Source organism: Coregonus clupeaformis, chromosome 11 (assembly GCF_020615455.1).
Source record: "Coregonus clupeaformis isolate EN_2021a chromosome 11, ASM2061545v1, whole genome shotgun sequence".
Classification (NCBI taxonomy): domain Eukaryota; kingdom Metazoa; phylum Chordata; class Actinopteri; order Salmoniformes; family Salmonidae; genus Coregonus; species Coregonus clupeaformis.
Genome location: NC_059202.1, coordinates 48,112,603 through 48,128,022, shown reverse-complemented (window position 1 = coordinate 48,128,022; position 15,420 = coordinate 48,112,603). Strand labels below are relative to the sequence as shown.

At 43.3% G+C, this 15,420-nt stretch overlaps 1 protein-coding gene across 4 annotated transcripts in view; it reads left to right on the top strand.

Annotated features, from left to right (window-relative positions):
- The window catches only part of LOC121577041 (cytoskeleton-associated protein 5-A), a 42,696-nt gene extending 30,873 nt beyond the window's left edge, over window positions 1-11,823 (top strand). For 2 of the 4 annotated variants that reach the window (XM_041890741.2, XM_041890744.1), the window contains 13 exons: window positions 293-489; window positions 1,072-1,095; window positions 3,120-3,293; window positions 3,634-3,754; window positions 3,988-4,167; window positions 4,812-4,999; window positions 5,221-5,296; window positions 5,536-5,724; window positions 6,064-6,192; window positions 6,359-6,442; window positions 6,598-6,760; window positions 10,254-10,378; window positions 10,654-11,823. In XM_041890741.2, coding sequence (XP_041746675.1) covers window positions 293-489; window positions 1,072-1,095; window positions 3,120-3,293; window positions 3,634-3,754; window positions 3,988-4,167; window positions 4,812-4,999; window positions 5,221-5,296; window positions 5,536-5,724; window positions 6,064-6,192; window positions 6,359-6,442; window positions 6,598-6,760; window positions 10,254-10,378; window positions 10,654-10,908 — 1,905 coding nt within the window. In that variant the 3' untranslated portion in view covers window positions 10,909-11,823. The remainder of the gene's footprint in view (window positions 1-292; window positions 490-1,071; window positions 1,096-3,119; window positions 3,294-3,633; window positions 3,755-3,987; window positions 4,168-4,811; window positions 5,000-5,220; window positions 5,297-5,535; window positions 5,725-6,063; window positions 6,193-6,358; window positions 6,443-6,597; window positions 6,761-10,253; window positions 10,379-10,653) is intronic. The other 2 variants (XM_041890745.1, XM_041890742.1) reach the window with 1 other exon arrangement.
- The last annotated feature ends 3,597 nt before the right edge of the window (window positions 11,824-15,420 follow it).

The following is a 15,420-nucleotide window of genomic DNA, read 5'->3' as shown; positions in this document are numbered from 1 at the left end:
TCGATTCCCACGGGGGGGCCAGTATGAAAACTGTATGCACTCACTTAACTGTAAGTCGCTCTGGATAAGAGCGTCTGCTAAATGACTAAAATGTCAATTTTAAAAGATATGCTTGAAATGGCCATGGACTGTTTCAACCAACAACCCATAGTCAACTTTCACTTTATTAATGAACCAGGAAATGTGAATGTTTATTCAAGTTGGCTAACGTAGTATCCTGCTATGGACTATACGCCTCTGGAGATGTCATCTCCGGTGTTTATCTCAAACATCCTTTGTCTGTCTTTTGCAGCTGTCTGAGAAGGAGATGAGTATGTTAGAGGAGAGGGTCAAGCGCTCGGCTAAGAAGACCCCAGCAGCAGCCCCACCACCCACCAGACAGACTGCAGAGAGAGAGAGGCCCCAGAGAGAACACCCCTCCAACCCCAATGCTACCTTCATGAGGAAGCCTGCTCAGCCACCTCAGGAGGAAGTGCCCAACAAGCTCAAGTATGGGATTGGTCAAATCCCTGACCTAGTGCCTCCTCAACTACCTACCAAAGCATGGCTCTCTATTCTAACAGATCTATGGTGTTTTTACTTTAGTCTGGTGATCTAGTAGTTACAAGTGCCGCTGTACTTTACTCACATTCATGGCAAAGAAATTCTGTCCATGCCTTAAGACCTTACCTACAAACCCTCGTAAGGATAAACCCTTTGTTCCTCCTCAATGTCAGTCTTTTACTCTTTTCACACTGATGTGATGAGCCGAACCGTGCTGAGCTCTACTGCACTGACCTGGTTACGCATCCATCATACATACCGGAACAATGCTTGAACAACAATGTGAAAGAAAAAATATCTGAGCCAGCACAGTATAGATTAAAAAATCATACTTTTTCGCCAGAGGGAAATTTGTTTGCACGGTTTGGGTTGGCACGATGGTGTGAAAAGAGTATTTGTGTATTCTTTCCTTCTCAATTTTCTAACCTCTGTTGGTTTCATTGCATGGTGTGCGGTCTGTTAATGCTGAGCCTCTCTTATCCTTTATAATTGCTCTTCTCTTATCGCTGCTCTGCTCTCCATGGACAGAATAATGTATCGCACTTATAGGATGTGAGTACCGCCGTGCCTCTCCCAGACAGTGTGCACTCTGCTCTCCTCCAGAAGCACTCAGGATGGGGATGTGATGTAGATTAATCTAAACGTAACACTCACCAGTCTAAACTAAGTAGTTCAGTTTATGTCTCCTCCCCCCTAGGGCTGTTGCGGTGACCGTATTACCGCCACACCGGCAGTCACGAGTCAAGAAGGCAGTACATTTCCACGTGACTGTTTAGTCACGGTAATTAGGCTTCTCCAAGCTCTAATGCTGTTGATGGTCATTTGTAGCCTACCAAATGTGCTAACTGCCTGGTACTCAGCACTCTATTGTCCCTCTAATCAAACACTTAATGAGAGCCCATGAGCTCATGTTGTGCAACATTTCTATAGGCTATGCAGTTGCGTGAGAAAACAGAGTGATGGCCTCTATTAAAAAGAGGATCCCATCAGCTTTCTATAGGCTAGGCCTACTATATTTATTTCTCAACTTTCCTAATATTAAACACATTGCTTATCTTTACAACAGGAGTATAGCCTACCTGGCTGGCATGAAAATGAACCACAGGAAAAGCGTCCTCCTTTCGCTATTTAAGTGTATAGATTACATGTATTTTTTCCCGCTGCCCCTGTTTCAAGACAGGTGCATGATGATGGTCCGTTCTAAATCAAAACGAATTTCACACATATATTATTTAGTATACGTAAAGATAAGATTAAATCAAGAATAGTCTGATGGGTGACAAGATTAGCTTATCATGTGAATTATATATTGTCACTTGTGAATGATGCCCAGCTTAAGGCAAATCATAGCCGCACACCACATGTAGCCTAGCCGCACACCACATGTAGCCTAGCCGCACACCACATGTAGCCTAGCCGCACACCACATGTAGCCTAGCCACACACCACATGTAGCCTAGCCCATAGGCCTATATGTTTTGATAAGGTTTGTTTCAAAATCCACTTTACAACGGGTGTAGAGCCTAACTAGCATACATATTGTATGCAGCGCGTGAGTTTCAAGTTTGGGGAAGATCATTTTCACCATAAAAATTCACCTTTTTATAATAAAAGCATTACATGCATAATCTCATTTGTGGTCACTTTTGATAAATGGTGTTTTCCCGCTAATGGAACATTCGCGCTTATAGCCTTCTGCCGTGTGCGCATTGCTGCGCTTATAATGTGAAGAAATAGCCTAATTGCTTCAGCCTCATTGTGTTAAAAGTTTTTTTGATGCTAGTGGTTGTATTAATTTGGGATCTATCACATCCCACAACTGTCCCAGACTATGGTTGGAATATTTATTTCTCGCACAGAATAGAATAGGTCGACTTTTCAAATCGTTTGGAGAAAATATCCTTTCTATTTTATTCAGCTTTGTTCAATTGTATTCTTCATACTATAAAATAATGCCACGGAATTATAAGCAAATCTTGTCTGCTAAATGAACTAGTGTAGCCCACAGCCATATGGCATAGCCAGATCACAACCTAACATAAGGACAACTCAGAGTATGCTATTCTGTTCTTCTGAAATAGACTACATTTTCTTCATATCATGTTTCTTTGACCTGTCTAAAATAAATAATGGATTTATTGTGAAGATGTAGGCTATATTACATGGATTTATTAGACTTTTTTTAAATGTAGATGTTCCAAAGGTCTGCATCAGCGGCTTGTAGGCTATGCATGGCAGCCAGGAGATGCTAAATGTGTTTGTTAATTAATGGTCAATTACCGTGAGACCGGCAGTTATTTGCTTGACAATCACCGGCTGACTAAATTTCATGACCGCCACAGCCCTACTCCCCCCGCCACAGCCCTACTCCCCCTCCTCGTCGTCGTCCAGTGTTAATGGCAACCTTCCAGTGTCCATACTAGCAAACCACTTAGAGTGAAGCCATGTATTACTCAGCCATTCTAAGTAGTATTCTGGTGCGGGTATATTGGAACAGAGATAATGTGTGCCTACCTGTCTGTCTGTGTTGGTTTCGATGACATGGTTCTGAATTATCCTCTTCTGTCCTCCCCCAGCCAAGCGCGGGCTCAGAACGCTATACGGGAACACTCGCACCCGTCCATCCCCAAGGAGTTTCAGCTGGATCTGGACATGATTGAGAACGACCACACACGGGTCAGTGAGCTGCCCGACCTGGTCCAACACAAACTGGACGAACTGCTGGAGCCCATCATGATGCCAGAGCCCAAGTGAGTGTCTGTCTGACCTGACCCAAACTTTATACCAAACTTTCCCAAGTCTTAGACCAACGCTGCCTGGCTGGCCTGAACTTCCATTTCAGTCTTTTTTACATTAGTTCTGAAATAGCAGAGTGATGAATAGTTGAGTGATGAACTACACTTTTAACATGTGGATACACAACTAACCTGTCCAAGCATTATACCAACACTGGCTGGGAGGGATGTGCATTGATCTACTGTAGAACCGTTTTGAATTTCTAAAATCTAAGAGACTTGTGATGGTCGTGGCATCACAAGACTAACGACAGTGAGTGGTTATGTAATTAGTTGTGTGTGTGTGTTTCCCCAGGATCCGCTCTGTCTCGCCCCACTTTGATGATCTTCACAACAGCACCGCTTCCACCATCAACTTTGTCATTTCCCAGGTGGCCAGTGGAGACATCAACACCAGCATACAGGCTCTGGCACAGGTTGGTACATCACTGTAGTATAGGCTGAAAAAGAGGTTAGGGAACATCAAGCCTCGATTTCCGTCTTCCAATAGTCGAGTGAAGGGGACTTGGAAGTCTGGAAATGGGAGACTAGGGAACATCGAACTCCGACCTATCTAACTACAGTACTCTGCTCTAGTTAGAAAAGAGAAGAGGGCAAGCAGTGGACAGTGTCTCTCTGCGTATTAACCTCTGTCTCCCCTTCCCCCAAGATTGATGAGGTGTTGAGGCAGGAGGACAAGGCGGTGGCCATGTCAGGTCACATCGACCAGTTCCTCATCGCCACCTTCATGCAGCTGCGCCTCATTTACAACACACACATGGCCGACGACCGCCTCGACAAGAAGGACATCTTCAAGCTCTACAGCTGCATCATCGGCAACATGCTCTCAGTGAGTAGTGACTACACATTCACACCACTAGGGGGGCGATACTGGTCTGTTTGAAAGAGTTGGCTCAATCTCTACATTTACATTTACATTTTAGTCATTTAGCAGACGCTCTTATCCAGAGCGACTTACAGTTAGTGAGTGCATACATTTTCTTTCATACTTGGACATTCAGACCACAATCTCACCACACTGTCATAACCATAACGTCATCAGGCTATGTCACTATGGTGAGGTAACAGCGTGACGGTGGTGACTCAGAGAGGTCGTGAAGGTGATGACGTACCGGGATCTGTCCTTTGCCAATGATGCGGTCGGTGCTGTCTCCGTCCTCTTTGTTCTGCTTGGTCTTGTTGTAGCTCTTCTCATAACACAGCAGCCTCAATGTCTGAGAGCCCTCCAGGTCTATCTCAAACTCCTCGTTCCAAGAGGTTTTGTTTTAACATCTAAAACCAGAATATTTTCACAGTGTATCAAGGTGGAGATCTCTTTCTAGAGTAACATTAAAAGGGACAGTTGTTGTATTTTTTTGTATTTTTGATTTGACCAAACTCTTTTTAGCCAAGCACACCGGAGTATGCTTAGTAGACCGTTGTGGACATATGTAACACTGCCAGATGTGTGTGTGTGTCTCCTGTGTACTGTAGTTGTTCTCTATGGAGAGCCTGGCGCGAGAGGCGTCTATGGGGGTTCTAAAGGACCTGATGCACGGTCTGATCACGCTGATGCTGGATGCCCGGGTGGAGGACATCGAGGACGGACAGCAGCTCATCCGCTCCGTCAACCTGCTAGTGGTCAGAGTACTGGAGAAGTCTGACCAGACCAACATCCTCAGGTCAGAACTTTGACTTTATTACATTTAGTTTTACGGGGACAGTGCACATGAATCAACATTACTGTAAATGCCTTGTCCTGAGAAATGTTAGCAATGATGGCTCATGTACTTCAGAGAACCTCTCTAAGCACAGAGCAGGAGAATGCACCCTGGCTAAGGATGATGGAGATGAAGACATTTCCAGAATACTGTATATAGTATCTCTTTTTCTCTCCTCCCAGTGCTCTTCTAGTGCTGCTACATGACAGCCTAACCACCTCATCAGGGTCTCCTATGTTCTCTGAACTGGTCATGAAGGTATCACTATTTCATTTGTTATGGGAGTGTTTACTTTTATCTGTGCATGATATGTATGGTGTTTGCACATGAGCTAGTCAGATGTGTATTCCCTGTTCTTTGGGATATTTTACCTTTTTTAGCTAAAAAAATAAAAAGATTACCTATTTCCAATCCAAATCATTATAAATAATTATTTTGAGGCTCAATTAACAATTTAAATGTAATATATTTAACCCCCTGGTTCTCTCTCTCTCTAGTGCCTGTGGCGTATGATCCGGTTCCTGCCAGACACCATCAACAGCATCAACCTGGACCGCATCCTGTTGGATGTCCACAACTTCATGAAGGTGTTCCCCAAGGAGAAACTGAAGCAGCTGAAGTCTGACGTGCCCCACAGGACTCTCAAGACCCTGCTGCACACACTGTGTAAACTCACTGGAGCCAAAGTACGTACGATACATACCCAAACCTCATTCACATCCAATAATATATATAATAATATAATATGCCATTTAGCAGACGCTTTTATCCAAAGCGACTTAGTCATTCGTGCATAATTTTTTTTTTTGTGTGTGTGTATGGGTGGTCGTATTTTATGTACGCAGATGAATTTCCCCTTGAGGGAGAATAAAGTTCTATTGAATTGAACCACCTTACCATTATTTATGGGGTACTATTCAGTGGTGCTTATTTGTCCGGAGATGCTGTCTATTTTCTGTGGTTTTGATTAAGGAGACCATAGTGAGGCCGTTGTTGTTTTGACCATGTTTCTTTGCTGTGTCTAGATCCTGGACCACATGTCCATGATAGAGAACAGGAATGATTCTGAGCTGGAGGCCCACCTGAGACGAGTGGTCAAACACTCTGGAAACTTCTCTGGCATGAAGTCTGACCGGGGCACAGAGAAAGGACAGGTACGTTCAGTTAATCCAACCTCTAATCACTTGATTCATTTAACATCGTTCAAGTGAATACACTGCTTTTAAAATAGTTGTGGATAACACAAGGTTTTTACAACATGTCTGCAGTGCAACATGAGTCCACTTCCATAATAGCATAATGTATCCTTACTGCTTCCAGGATGACAAGATGTCTAAAGCTAAAGTGAGCGACATCCTCTCTGAGATCTTCAAGAAGATTGGCTCCAAGGAAAACACAAAAGAGGTGATTATTTTCTTTGTTTCCTTGGTCGTTCATGTATTCATACCTTCATTTTATGATTTGCACCCTCTTGTTAAGGTCGTAATTGTAAAAGATAGTGTTAATTTACAGTACCAATCCAGAATTGTTAGTGAGTTAACTGTTTGTTGTGTCCCCAGGGCCTGACTGAGCTATATGAGTATAAACAGAATTACTCAGACACTGACCTGGAGCCCTTCCTGAGGAACACGTCTCAGTTCTTCCAGAGCTACGTGGAGAGAGGCCTCCGCATGATCGAGTCTGAGAGAGAGGGCAAAGGCAGGATCCAGACTTGTAGCACAGGTACTAACCCTGCAAGATTTAAAGAGGAATTCCACTCAATAGTTTAAATGTGAAGTTGTGTTATTTGCCTTGTAATATTTGATCTGAAATGACTGTCTACTATGTGTCTAACCCAGAGATTTTGTCATAATCTGTAGCAGAGTAATAGGGAATCCAATCCTGATATCAGCTCTGGTACTTTGGTATAAGCAGTGTTAGTATTGTTTGAATGACTATTGAGGTTTACTAGTTGCAATCTACTGTATGTACAGTGCATTGGGAAAGTATTCAGACACCTTCCCTTTTTCCACATTTTGTTACATTACAGCCTTATTCTAAAATGGATTAAATAAATAAAAATTCCTCATCAATCTACAGACAATACGCCATAATGACAAAGCGAAAACAGGTTTTTAGAAATGTTTGCACATTTATTAAAAATAAAAAACAGATATATACATAAGTATTCAGACCCTTTGCTATGACACTCAAAATTGGGCTCAGGTGCATCCTGTTTCCATTGATCATCCTTGATGTTTCTACAACTTGATTGGTGTCCACCTATGGTAAATTCAATTGATTGGACAGGATTTGGAAAGGCACACACCTGTCTATACAGTGAGGGAAAAAAGTATTTGATCCCCTGCTGATTTTGTAAGTTTGCCCACTGACAAAGAAATGATCAGTCTATAATTTTAATGGTAGGTTTATTTGAACAGTGAGAGACAGAATAACAACAAACAAATCCAGAAAAACGCATGTCAAAAATGTTATAAATTGATTTGCATTTTAATGAGGGAAATAAGTATTTGACCCCCTCTCAATAAGAAAGATTTCTGGCACCCAGGTGTCTTTTATACAGGTAACGAGCTGAGATTAGGAGCACACTCTTAAAGGGAGTGCTCCTAATCTCAGTTTGTTACCTGTATAAAAGACACCTGTCCACAGAAGCAATCAATCAATCAGATTCCAAACTCTCCACCATGGCCAAGACCAAAGAGCTCTCCAAGGATGTCAGGGACAAGATTGTAGACCTACACAAGGCTGGAATGGGCTACAAGACCATCGCCAAGCAGCTTGGTGAGAAGGTGACAACAGTTGGTGCGATTATTCGCAAATGGAAAAACCACAAAATAACTGTAAATCTCCCTCGGCCTGGGGCTCCATGCAAGATCTCACCTCGTGGAGTTGCAATGATCATGAGAACGGTGAGGAATCAGCCCAGAACCACACAGGAGGATCTTGTCAATGATCTCAAGGCAGCTGGGACCATAGTCACCAAGAAAACAATTGGTAACACACTACGCTGTGAAGGACTGAAATCCTGCTGCGCCCGCAAGGTCCCCCTGCTCAAGAAAGCACATATACAGGCCTGTCTGAAATTTGCCAATGAACATCTGAATGATTCAGAGGAGAACTGAGGGAAAGTGTTGTGGTCAGATGAGACCAAAATTGAGCTCTTTGGCATCAACTCAACTCGCCGTGTTTGGAGGAGGAGGAATGCTGCCTATGACCCCAAGAACACCATCCCCACCGTCAAACATGGAGGTGGAAACATTATGCTTTGGGGGTGTTTTTCTGCTAAGGGGACAGGACAACTTCACCGCATCAAAGGGACGATGGACGGGGCCATGTACTGTCAAATCTTGGGTGAGAACCTCCTTCCCTCAGCCAGGGCATTGAAAATGGGTCGTGGATGGGTATTCCAGCATGACAATGACCCAAAACACACGGCCAAGGCAACAAAGGAGTGGCTCAAGAAGAAGCACATTATTGTCCTGGAGTGGCCTAGCCAGTCTCCAGACCTTAATCCCATAGAAAATCTGTGGAAGGAGCTGAAGGTTCGAGTTGCCAAACGTCAGCCTCGAAACCTTAATGACTTGGAGAAAATCTGCAAAGAGGAGTGGGACAAAATCCCTCATGAGATGTGTGCAAACCTGGTGGCCAACTACAAGAAATGTCTGACCTCTGTGATTGCAAACAAGGGTTTTGCCACCAAGTACTAAGTCATGTTTTGCAGAGGGGTCAAATACTTATTTCCCTCATTAAAATGCAAATCAATTTATAACATTTTTGACATGCGTTTTTCTGGATTTTGTTGTTATTCTGTCTCGCACTGTTTAAATTAACCTACCATTAAAATTATAGACTGATCATGTCTTTGTCAGTGGGCAAACGTACAAAATCAGAAGGGGATCAAATCATTTTTTCCCTCACTGTATAAGGTCCCACAGTTGACAGCGCATGTCAGAGCAAAAACCAAGCCATGAGGTCGAAGACATGATTTTGTCGAGGCACAGAGCTGGGGAAGGGCACCAAAAAATGTCTGCAGCATTGAAGGTCCCCAAGAACACAGTGGCCTCCATCATTCTTAAATGGAAGAAGTTTGGACCACCAAGACTCTTCCTAGAGCAATTGGGGGAGAAGGTCCTTGGTCAGGGAGGTGACCAAGAACCCGATGGTCACTGACAGAGCTCCAGTTCCTCTGTAGAGATGGGAGAACCTTCCAGAAGGACAACCATCTCTGCAGCACTCCACCAATCAGGCTTTTATGGTAGAGTGGCCAGACAGAAGCCACTCCTCAGTAAAAGGCACATGACAGCCCGCTTGGAGTTTGCCAAAAGGCACCTAAAGACTCTCAGACCATGAGAAACAAGATTATCTGGTCTGATAACCAAGATTGAACTCTTTGGCCTGTATGCCAAGCGTCACGTCTGGAGGAAACATGGCACCATCCCTATCGTGAAGCATGGCAGCATCATGCTGTGGGGATGTTTTTCAGCGGCAGGGACTGGGAGACTAGTCAGGATCGAGGGAAAGATGAACGGCGCAAAGTACAGAGAGATCCTTGATGAAAACCTTCTCCAGAGCACTCAGGACCTCAGACTGGGGCGAAGGTTTACCTTCCAACAGGACAACGACTCTAAGCACACAGCCAAGACAACGCAGGAGTGGCTTCGGGACAAGTCTGTGAATGTCCTTGAGTGGCCCAGCCAGAGCCCGGACTTGAACCCGATCGGACATCTCTGGAGAGACCTGAAAATAGCTGTGCAGCGACAATCCCCATCCAACCTGACAGAGCTTGAGGTTCTGCAGAGAAGAATGGGAGAAACTCCCCAAATACAGATGTGCCAAGCTTGTAACGTCATACCCAAGAAGATTTGAGACTGTAATCGCTGCCAAAGGTGCTTCAACAAAGTACTGATTAAAGGGTCTGAATACTTATGTAAATGTGATATTTCTGTTTTTTATTTTTAATACATTTGCAAAAAATTCTAAAAACCTGTTTTTGCTTTGTCATTATGGGGTATTATGTGTAGATTGATGAGGGGAAAATGAATTAATTAATTTTAGAATAAGGCTGTAACGTAACAAATGTTGAAAAAGTCAAGGGGTCTTAATACTTTGCAAATGCATTCATTGATATTACTGTAAATGCATGTGCTGGACTGGTTGAAAAGCACTTCAGTTGCTGTGAAGAGTTCTGTTGAAGTTAAATGTTTCTCTCTTACAGTGATTCCCCAACATGGCCTAGACTCTGGCTCAGTGCCTCTGAACGGAGAGGAGATGAAACCTGCAGTGTACTACGAGAGACTGAAGATACTGAGACAGAGACAGGGACTGGAGAACAACTCCAGGGTTAGTTTAATATTGATCACATTGATGCCACTTGGCTTACAATTTCACATTCATATTATGATGTTGATGTAGAATTTGACTACTTGCTGTATTGATGAGTGTCCCCATCATATTATAGCTAGTGTCACACCCACAGTGATGTAGCATTGTTTCTTGGCTAGCTTACTTTAAATTCGAAAACTGATCACCTGTTCTTTCCCCCCCCCCTTCCTCTCCTTTCCCCTCCCTCATTTTCTCTTCTCTCTCTCTCCCGTCTCCCTTCTCCATCTTAATAGCAGGCTCAGCTGTTGCCGCAGGAGGAGGGGGACAGTGGACAGACGCGTCCCATGACGTCCCTGCTGTCCAAGCCCTCGGTGGCCTCCTCCACAGACATGCTCCAAAGCAAACTGTCTCAGCTCAAAGAGTCCCGCGAGTCCCACTTCCAGCAGGAGCAGTCCCACTCCCACAGCCCCACACGCTGCTCGTCCCCCTCCGCCAACCTCGACGACCTCAAGAAGAGGCTGGAACGGATAAAGAGCAACCGCCAATAAACAACCCCTGACCGCCAACCCCATCTCTATACCCAGTCTATCCAATGTGTTAGCCAGCCCCCACCCTCGACCCCGATACCCACCAAGCCTTGGCTTTACCAACACCCTGCTCTTTTCCTGGCCTTCTTTTTCAGGGCAACCCCCTCTGTGTATAAATTTGAAAAAAAGCACCCGTCTCATTGTACAATATACTGTAAGTGGACTATTTTTTTGTTGAGTATCGTGGCACTATTGTCTGTATATACTCATGGATGCTAACCACTCAGTGCTTTTTAAGTGTCAAGTTAGGGTTATAGTGTACAGTTTCCATGTGCAGAATGCTGTAATATGTGTAACTTAATCTAGCCTTTTTTTTGTTGTTGAAGGATTTAGAATTCCATGGTCAAACCATAACATTTCTCTTCTGTGCAGGGTTGGGGTCAATTCCATTTTAATTCAGTCATTTCAAGAAGTAAAGTGAAATTCCAATTTTTCCTCATAGAGAAGCATTTAGGAAAATCTGAGTAGGAATTGGAATGTCAGTTTACTTCTGGAATTGACCCCAACCCTGTTTCCAGGCCCTGTCAGTTCATACCACTGTTAGCTAAACTTGCTATTTTGCTTTTCCATCTATGAAGTTAAAACTCATCAAACTTGAAGGATTGATTCTGTTCTCGAAGTAAAGGAAGGAGCATGGCATGAAGTAATTGTTTTGTAAATAAGGTTTGCATTACTAAAATATGCTTATTAAATCATTGGTTTAATAACGCTCCCATCTTGCATATTGTAGCAGAATGTTGCTAATTCTGATGCATTGTTTTTGTATTTAACTCAAATGGAAGTAGTCTTACATTTTTGCTCTTATTGGTTTTAAGTGTATAATCTATTGTGAAAATGGCAATAAAGTATGTTTTTTTTTTATTTTAACAAACTACCTATGTGGGTATGTTTTGCATTTTATTCTTGCTCTATTGAACACATCACTGCACCACATGTTGAGTGATCAACATTTCATGACATTTATATTAAGGCATTTCAGAACTTCAGCTCTTAGGTTCATCATAAGTTAAAAGTTACAATAAAGGCAAATATACATTAATTTAAAATCGGAGGTAGTGTCTCAAGATAGTGCCAAAAGGGGACAGACATCATCTGACTAGCTATTTTTCTATTCCATACAATATTCTAAAATCCGACATCTCAAAGGCCAATGGGTAATGGAAGATGTGGCATACACGTGCTGGAAAACATTGTGATCAAATTGAACATGTAATGGCAATATATCAAACTTTCCACAGATATTTCTGTATTCAAATCTTTAATTAAGCCATCCATATTTGGTAATTCTTTACCTAAAGAATGTCAAACATTTTCACTATAGATTCAACAATAAAACAGACAGCCTCCTCCTCTGCTCATAGTATGACTACATGCAAGGGGAGAAGGGTGCTGTGATGTAAAAATAAGTGCAACCATACAGTACATTTAAAATCTTTCATAGCAACAAACAATTAACAAATACAATCATGACATGATTTCTGATTCTGTTATAGGCACATGCAACATTTAAAAAGTTGTATACATTGCTTCTACAAAAGGCAGTGTCAGTAAAGAACAGGAGACGAAATACATTTGAGGTTGATTGGTTAATAGTTGATTGGTTAATAGTAGCCACAGTTTTTCTGTTTGGATGTGCTTATCAGTTCATTAAAGCAGCTGACATGGAACGTTTAAACATAAAAAATACGTCCTTAGTTTGCTTATAGGCAATTTCTCTCTGTTCCCTTTTCTAATGCAGTATGCAAAATGTTGAAAACATCCAGCATGTGGAAGACTGAAGAGGTACAGTGCCTTGCAAAAGTATTCATCCCCCTTGGTGTTTTTCCTATTTTGTTGCATTACAACCTGTAATTTAAATTGATTTTAATTTGGATTTCATGTAATGGACATACACAAAATAGTCCAAATTGGTGAAGTGAAATGGAAAAAAATAACTTGTTTCAAAAAATTCTAAAAAATAAATAACGGAAAAGTGGTGCGTGCATATGTATTCACCCCCTTTGCCTTGAACCCCCTAAATAAGATCTGGTGCAACCAATTACCTTCAGAAGTCACATAATTAGTTCAATAAAGTCCACATGTGTGCAATCTAAGTGTCACATGATCTCAGTATATATACACCTGTTCTGAAAGGCCCCAGAGTCTGCAACACCACTAAGCAAGCGGCACCATGAAGAACAAGGAGCTCTCCAAACAGGTCAGGGACAAAGTTGTGGAGAAGTACAGATCCCTTTAAGAGTGTGCTCCTAATCTCAGCTCGTTACCTGTATAAAAGACAACTGGAAGCCAGAAATCTTTCTGATTGAGAGGGGGTCAAATACTTATTTCCCTCATTAAAATGCAAATCAATTTCTAAAATTTTTGACATGCGTTTTTCTGGATTTTTGTGTTGTTATTCTGTCTCTCACTGTTCAGATAAACCTACCATTAAAATTATAGACTGATCATTTCTTTGTCAGTGGGCAAACGTACAAAATCAGCAGGGGATCAAATACTTGTTTTCCTCACTGTACATATCCAGACACCAAATGGCCTCCTTGTATCCCAATGCCTTTGTTGCCCTGAGAGTTCTTCTCACACTCCGGGTGACAGTGGCAAGTGGAGAGCGCACATTCTCCAAGCTCAAACTCATAAAAAACTACCTGCGCTCTACTATGAGTCAAGAGAGACTCAATGGACTCGCCACCATATCAATTGAGCACGAGTTGTCTTACAAAATCAACCTCCAACAAGCAGTGCATGCTTTTGCTGCCAGGAAGGCCAGGCGAGTCAACTTGTCTTTGAATAAAATACTCAATTATCTATCACCTGTTTACTTTGTATTTTTTAGATTTAAATAGACTACATCCTAATCTCGCTCTCTCACTCTCTTTCTCTCTCTTTCTCCCCCTCTCTCTCTCTCCTCTCTCTGCCTCTCTCAGATGATTTGATTTCAGGACCATGGACAGCTACCGAGAGAAAACATCGCTGACTGCAGAGGAAAGAGGCCACTCTAGGCGGAGACTAAATAAATAAATGCTGAAACTGATGTTGGACAATCAAACTCCCTATGTAAATAAACAAAATTGGTTAAGGCTGCGTCATTGACATAAAGCTTATTTTACACTGCTCCAGCGAAACGAGGCCCGCCATGCATTTATGAAAGCACTTGTTTCTAAAGCTCAAATGATCTCACTCTTTTTTACAGTTCTACAGGAATATTAAAATATATGTTAAATATGTTATATAATAGTGTTATTTTAATTTTAATTGTAACAATAAACACTAACTGTTCTGACTTCTAGCACCAGAACCTTCTGTTGGAATCCTGAGGCAGACCAAGCATTTCTGGACTTGAAGAACCGATTCACCAACGCCCCGATTCTCTCTCAACCTGACACTTCCCGTCAGTTTGTCGTAGAAGTGGACGCGTCTGATGTGGGGGTTGGCGCCATCCTGTCCCAGCGTAGCTCCACTGACGGTAAACTCCATCCCTGCGCCTTCTACTCTCGTCGGCTTTCGCCTGCGGAGAGAAACTACGATGTGGGTAACCGGGAGCTTCTCGCGGTGAAACTTGCCTTGGAGGAGTGGCGCCACTGGTTGGAGGGGGCGGAGCAACCGTTTGTTGTCTGGACTGACCACAAGAATCTTGCTTATGTGCAATCGGCTAGACGTCTCAACTCCCGTCAGGCCAGGTGGGCTTTGTTTTCTGGACGATTTAATTTATCCCTGACGTTCCGACCTGGTTCCAAGAACGGCAAGGTGGACGCCTTGTCCCGGATGTTCTCCAAGATGGAGGAGAGTGGGGCCAAGACTGAGACGATTCTTCCCCAGAACTTCGTTGTGGGAGCAGTTACATGGAGGATTGAGGAGGAGGTTATGGCGGCCCTTCGGACGCAGCCCGGTCCCGGTAACGGTCCACCCGGTCGGTTGTTTGTGCCGTTCTGCTGTCCTCCAATGGTCCCACACCAGCAAGATGGCTTGTCACCCTGGCATGGCTCGGACTATGGCGTTACTGCGCAGACGATTTTGGTGGCCTGCCATGGGAGAAGATACCCAGAGGTTTGTTGCTGCCTGTCCAGTTTGTGCGCAGAATAAGAGTACCAATCGGCCCAGCTCTGGGCTTCTTCATCCCCTACCTATTCCCCGGCGACCATGGTCACATCTGGCCCTGGACTTGGGTTGCCCTCTTCTGATGGGAACACAGTCATTCTGACTATTGTGGACAGATTCAGCAAGTTCACCCACTTTGTTCCCATCTCCAAGCTTCCCTCTGCCACTGAGACGTCCGAGATCCTTGTTAGGGAGGTTTTCAGGGTCCACGGGTTGCCCAGTGACATAGTTTCCGACCGTGGTCCTCAGTTTACCTCTGCTGTCTGGAAGTCCTTCTGTTTGGCCATTGGAGCTACAGTCAGTCTCATATCTGGATTTCACCCCAATCTAATGGTCAGGCGGAGAGAGCCAACCAGAAGATGGAGTCCACGCTGCGCTGCC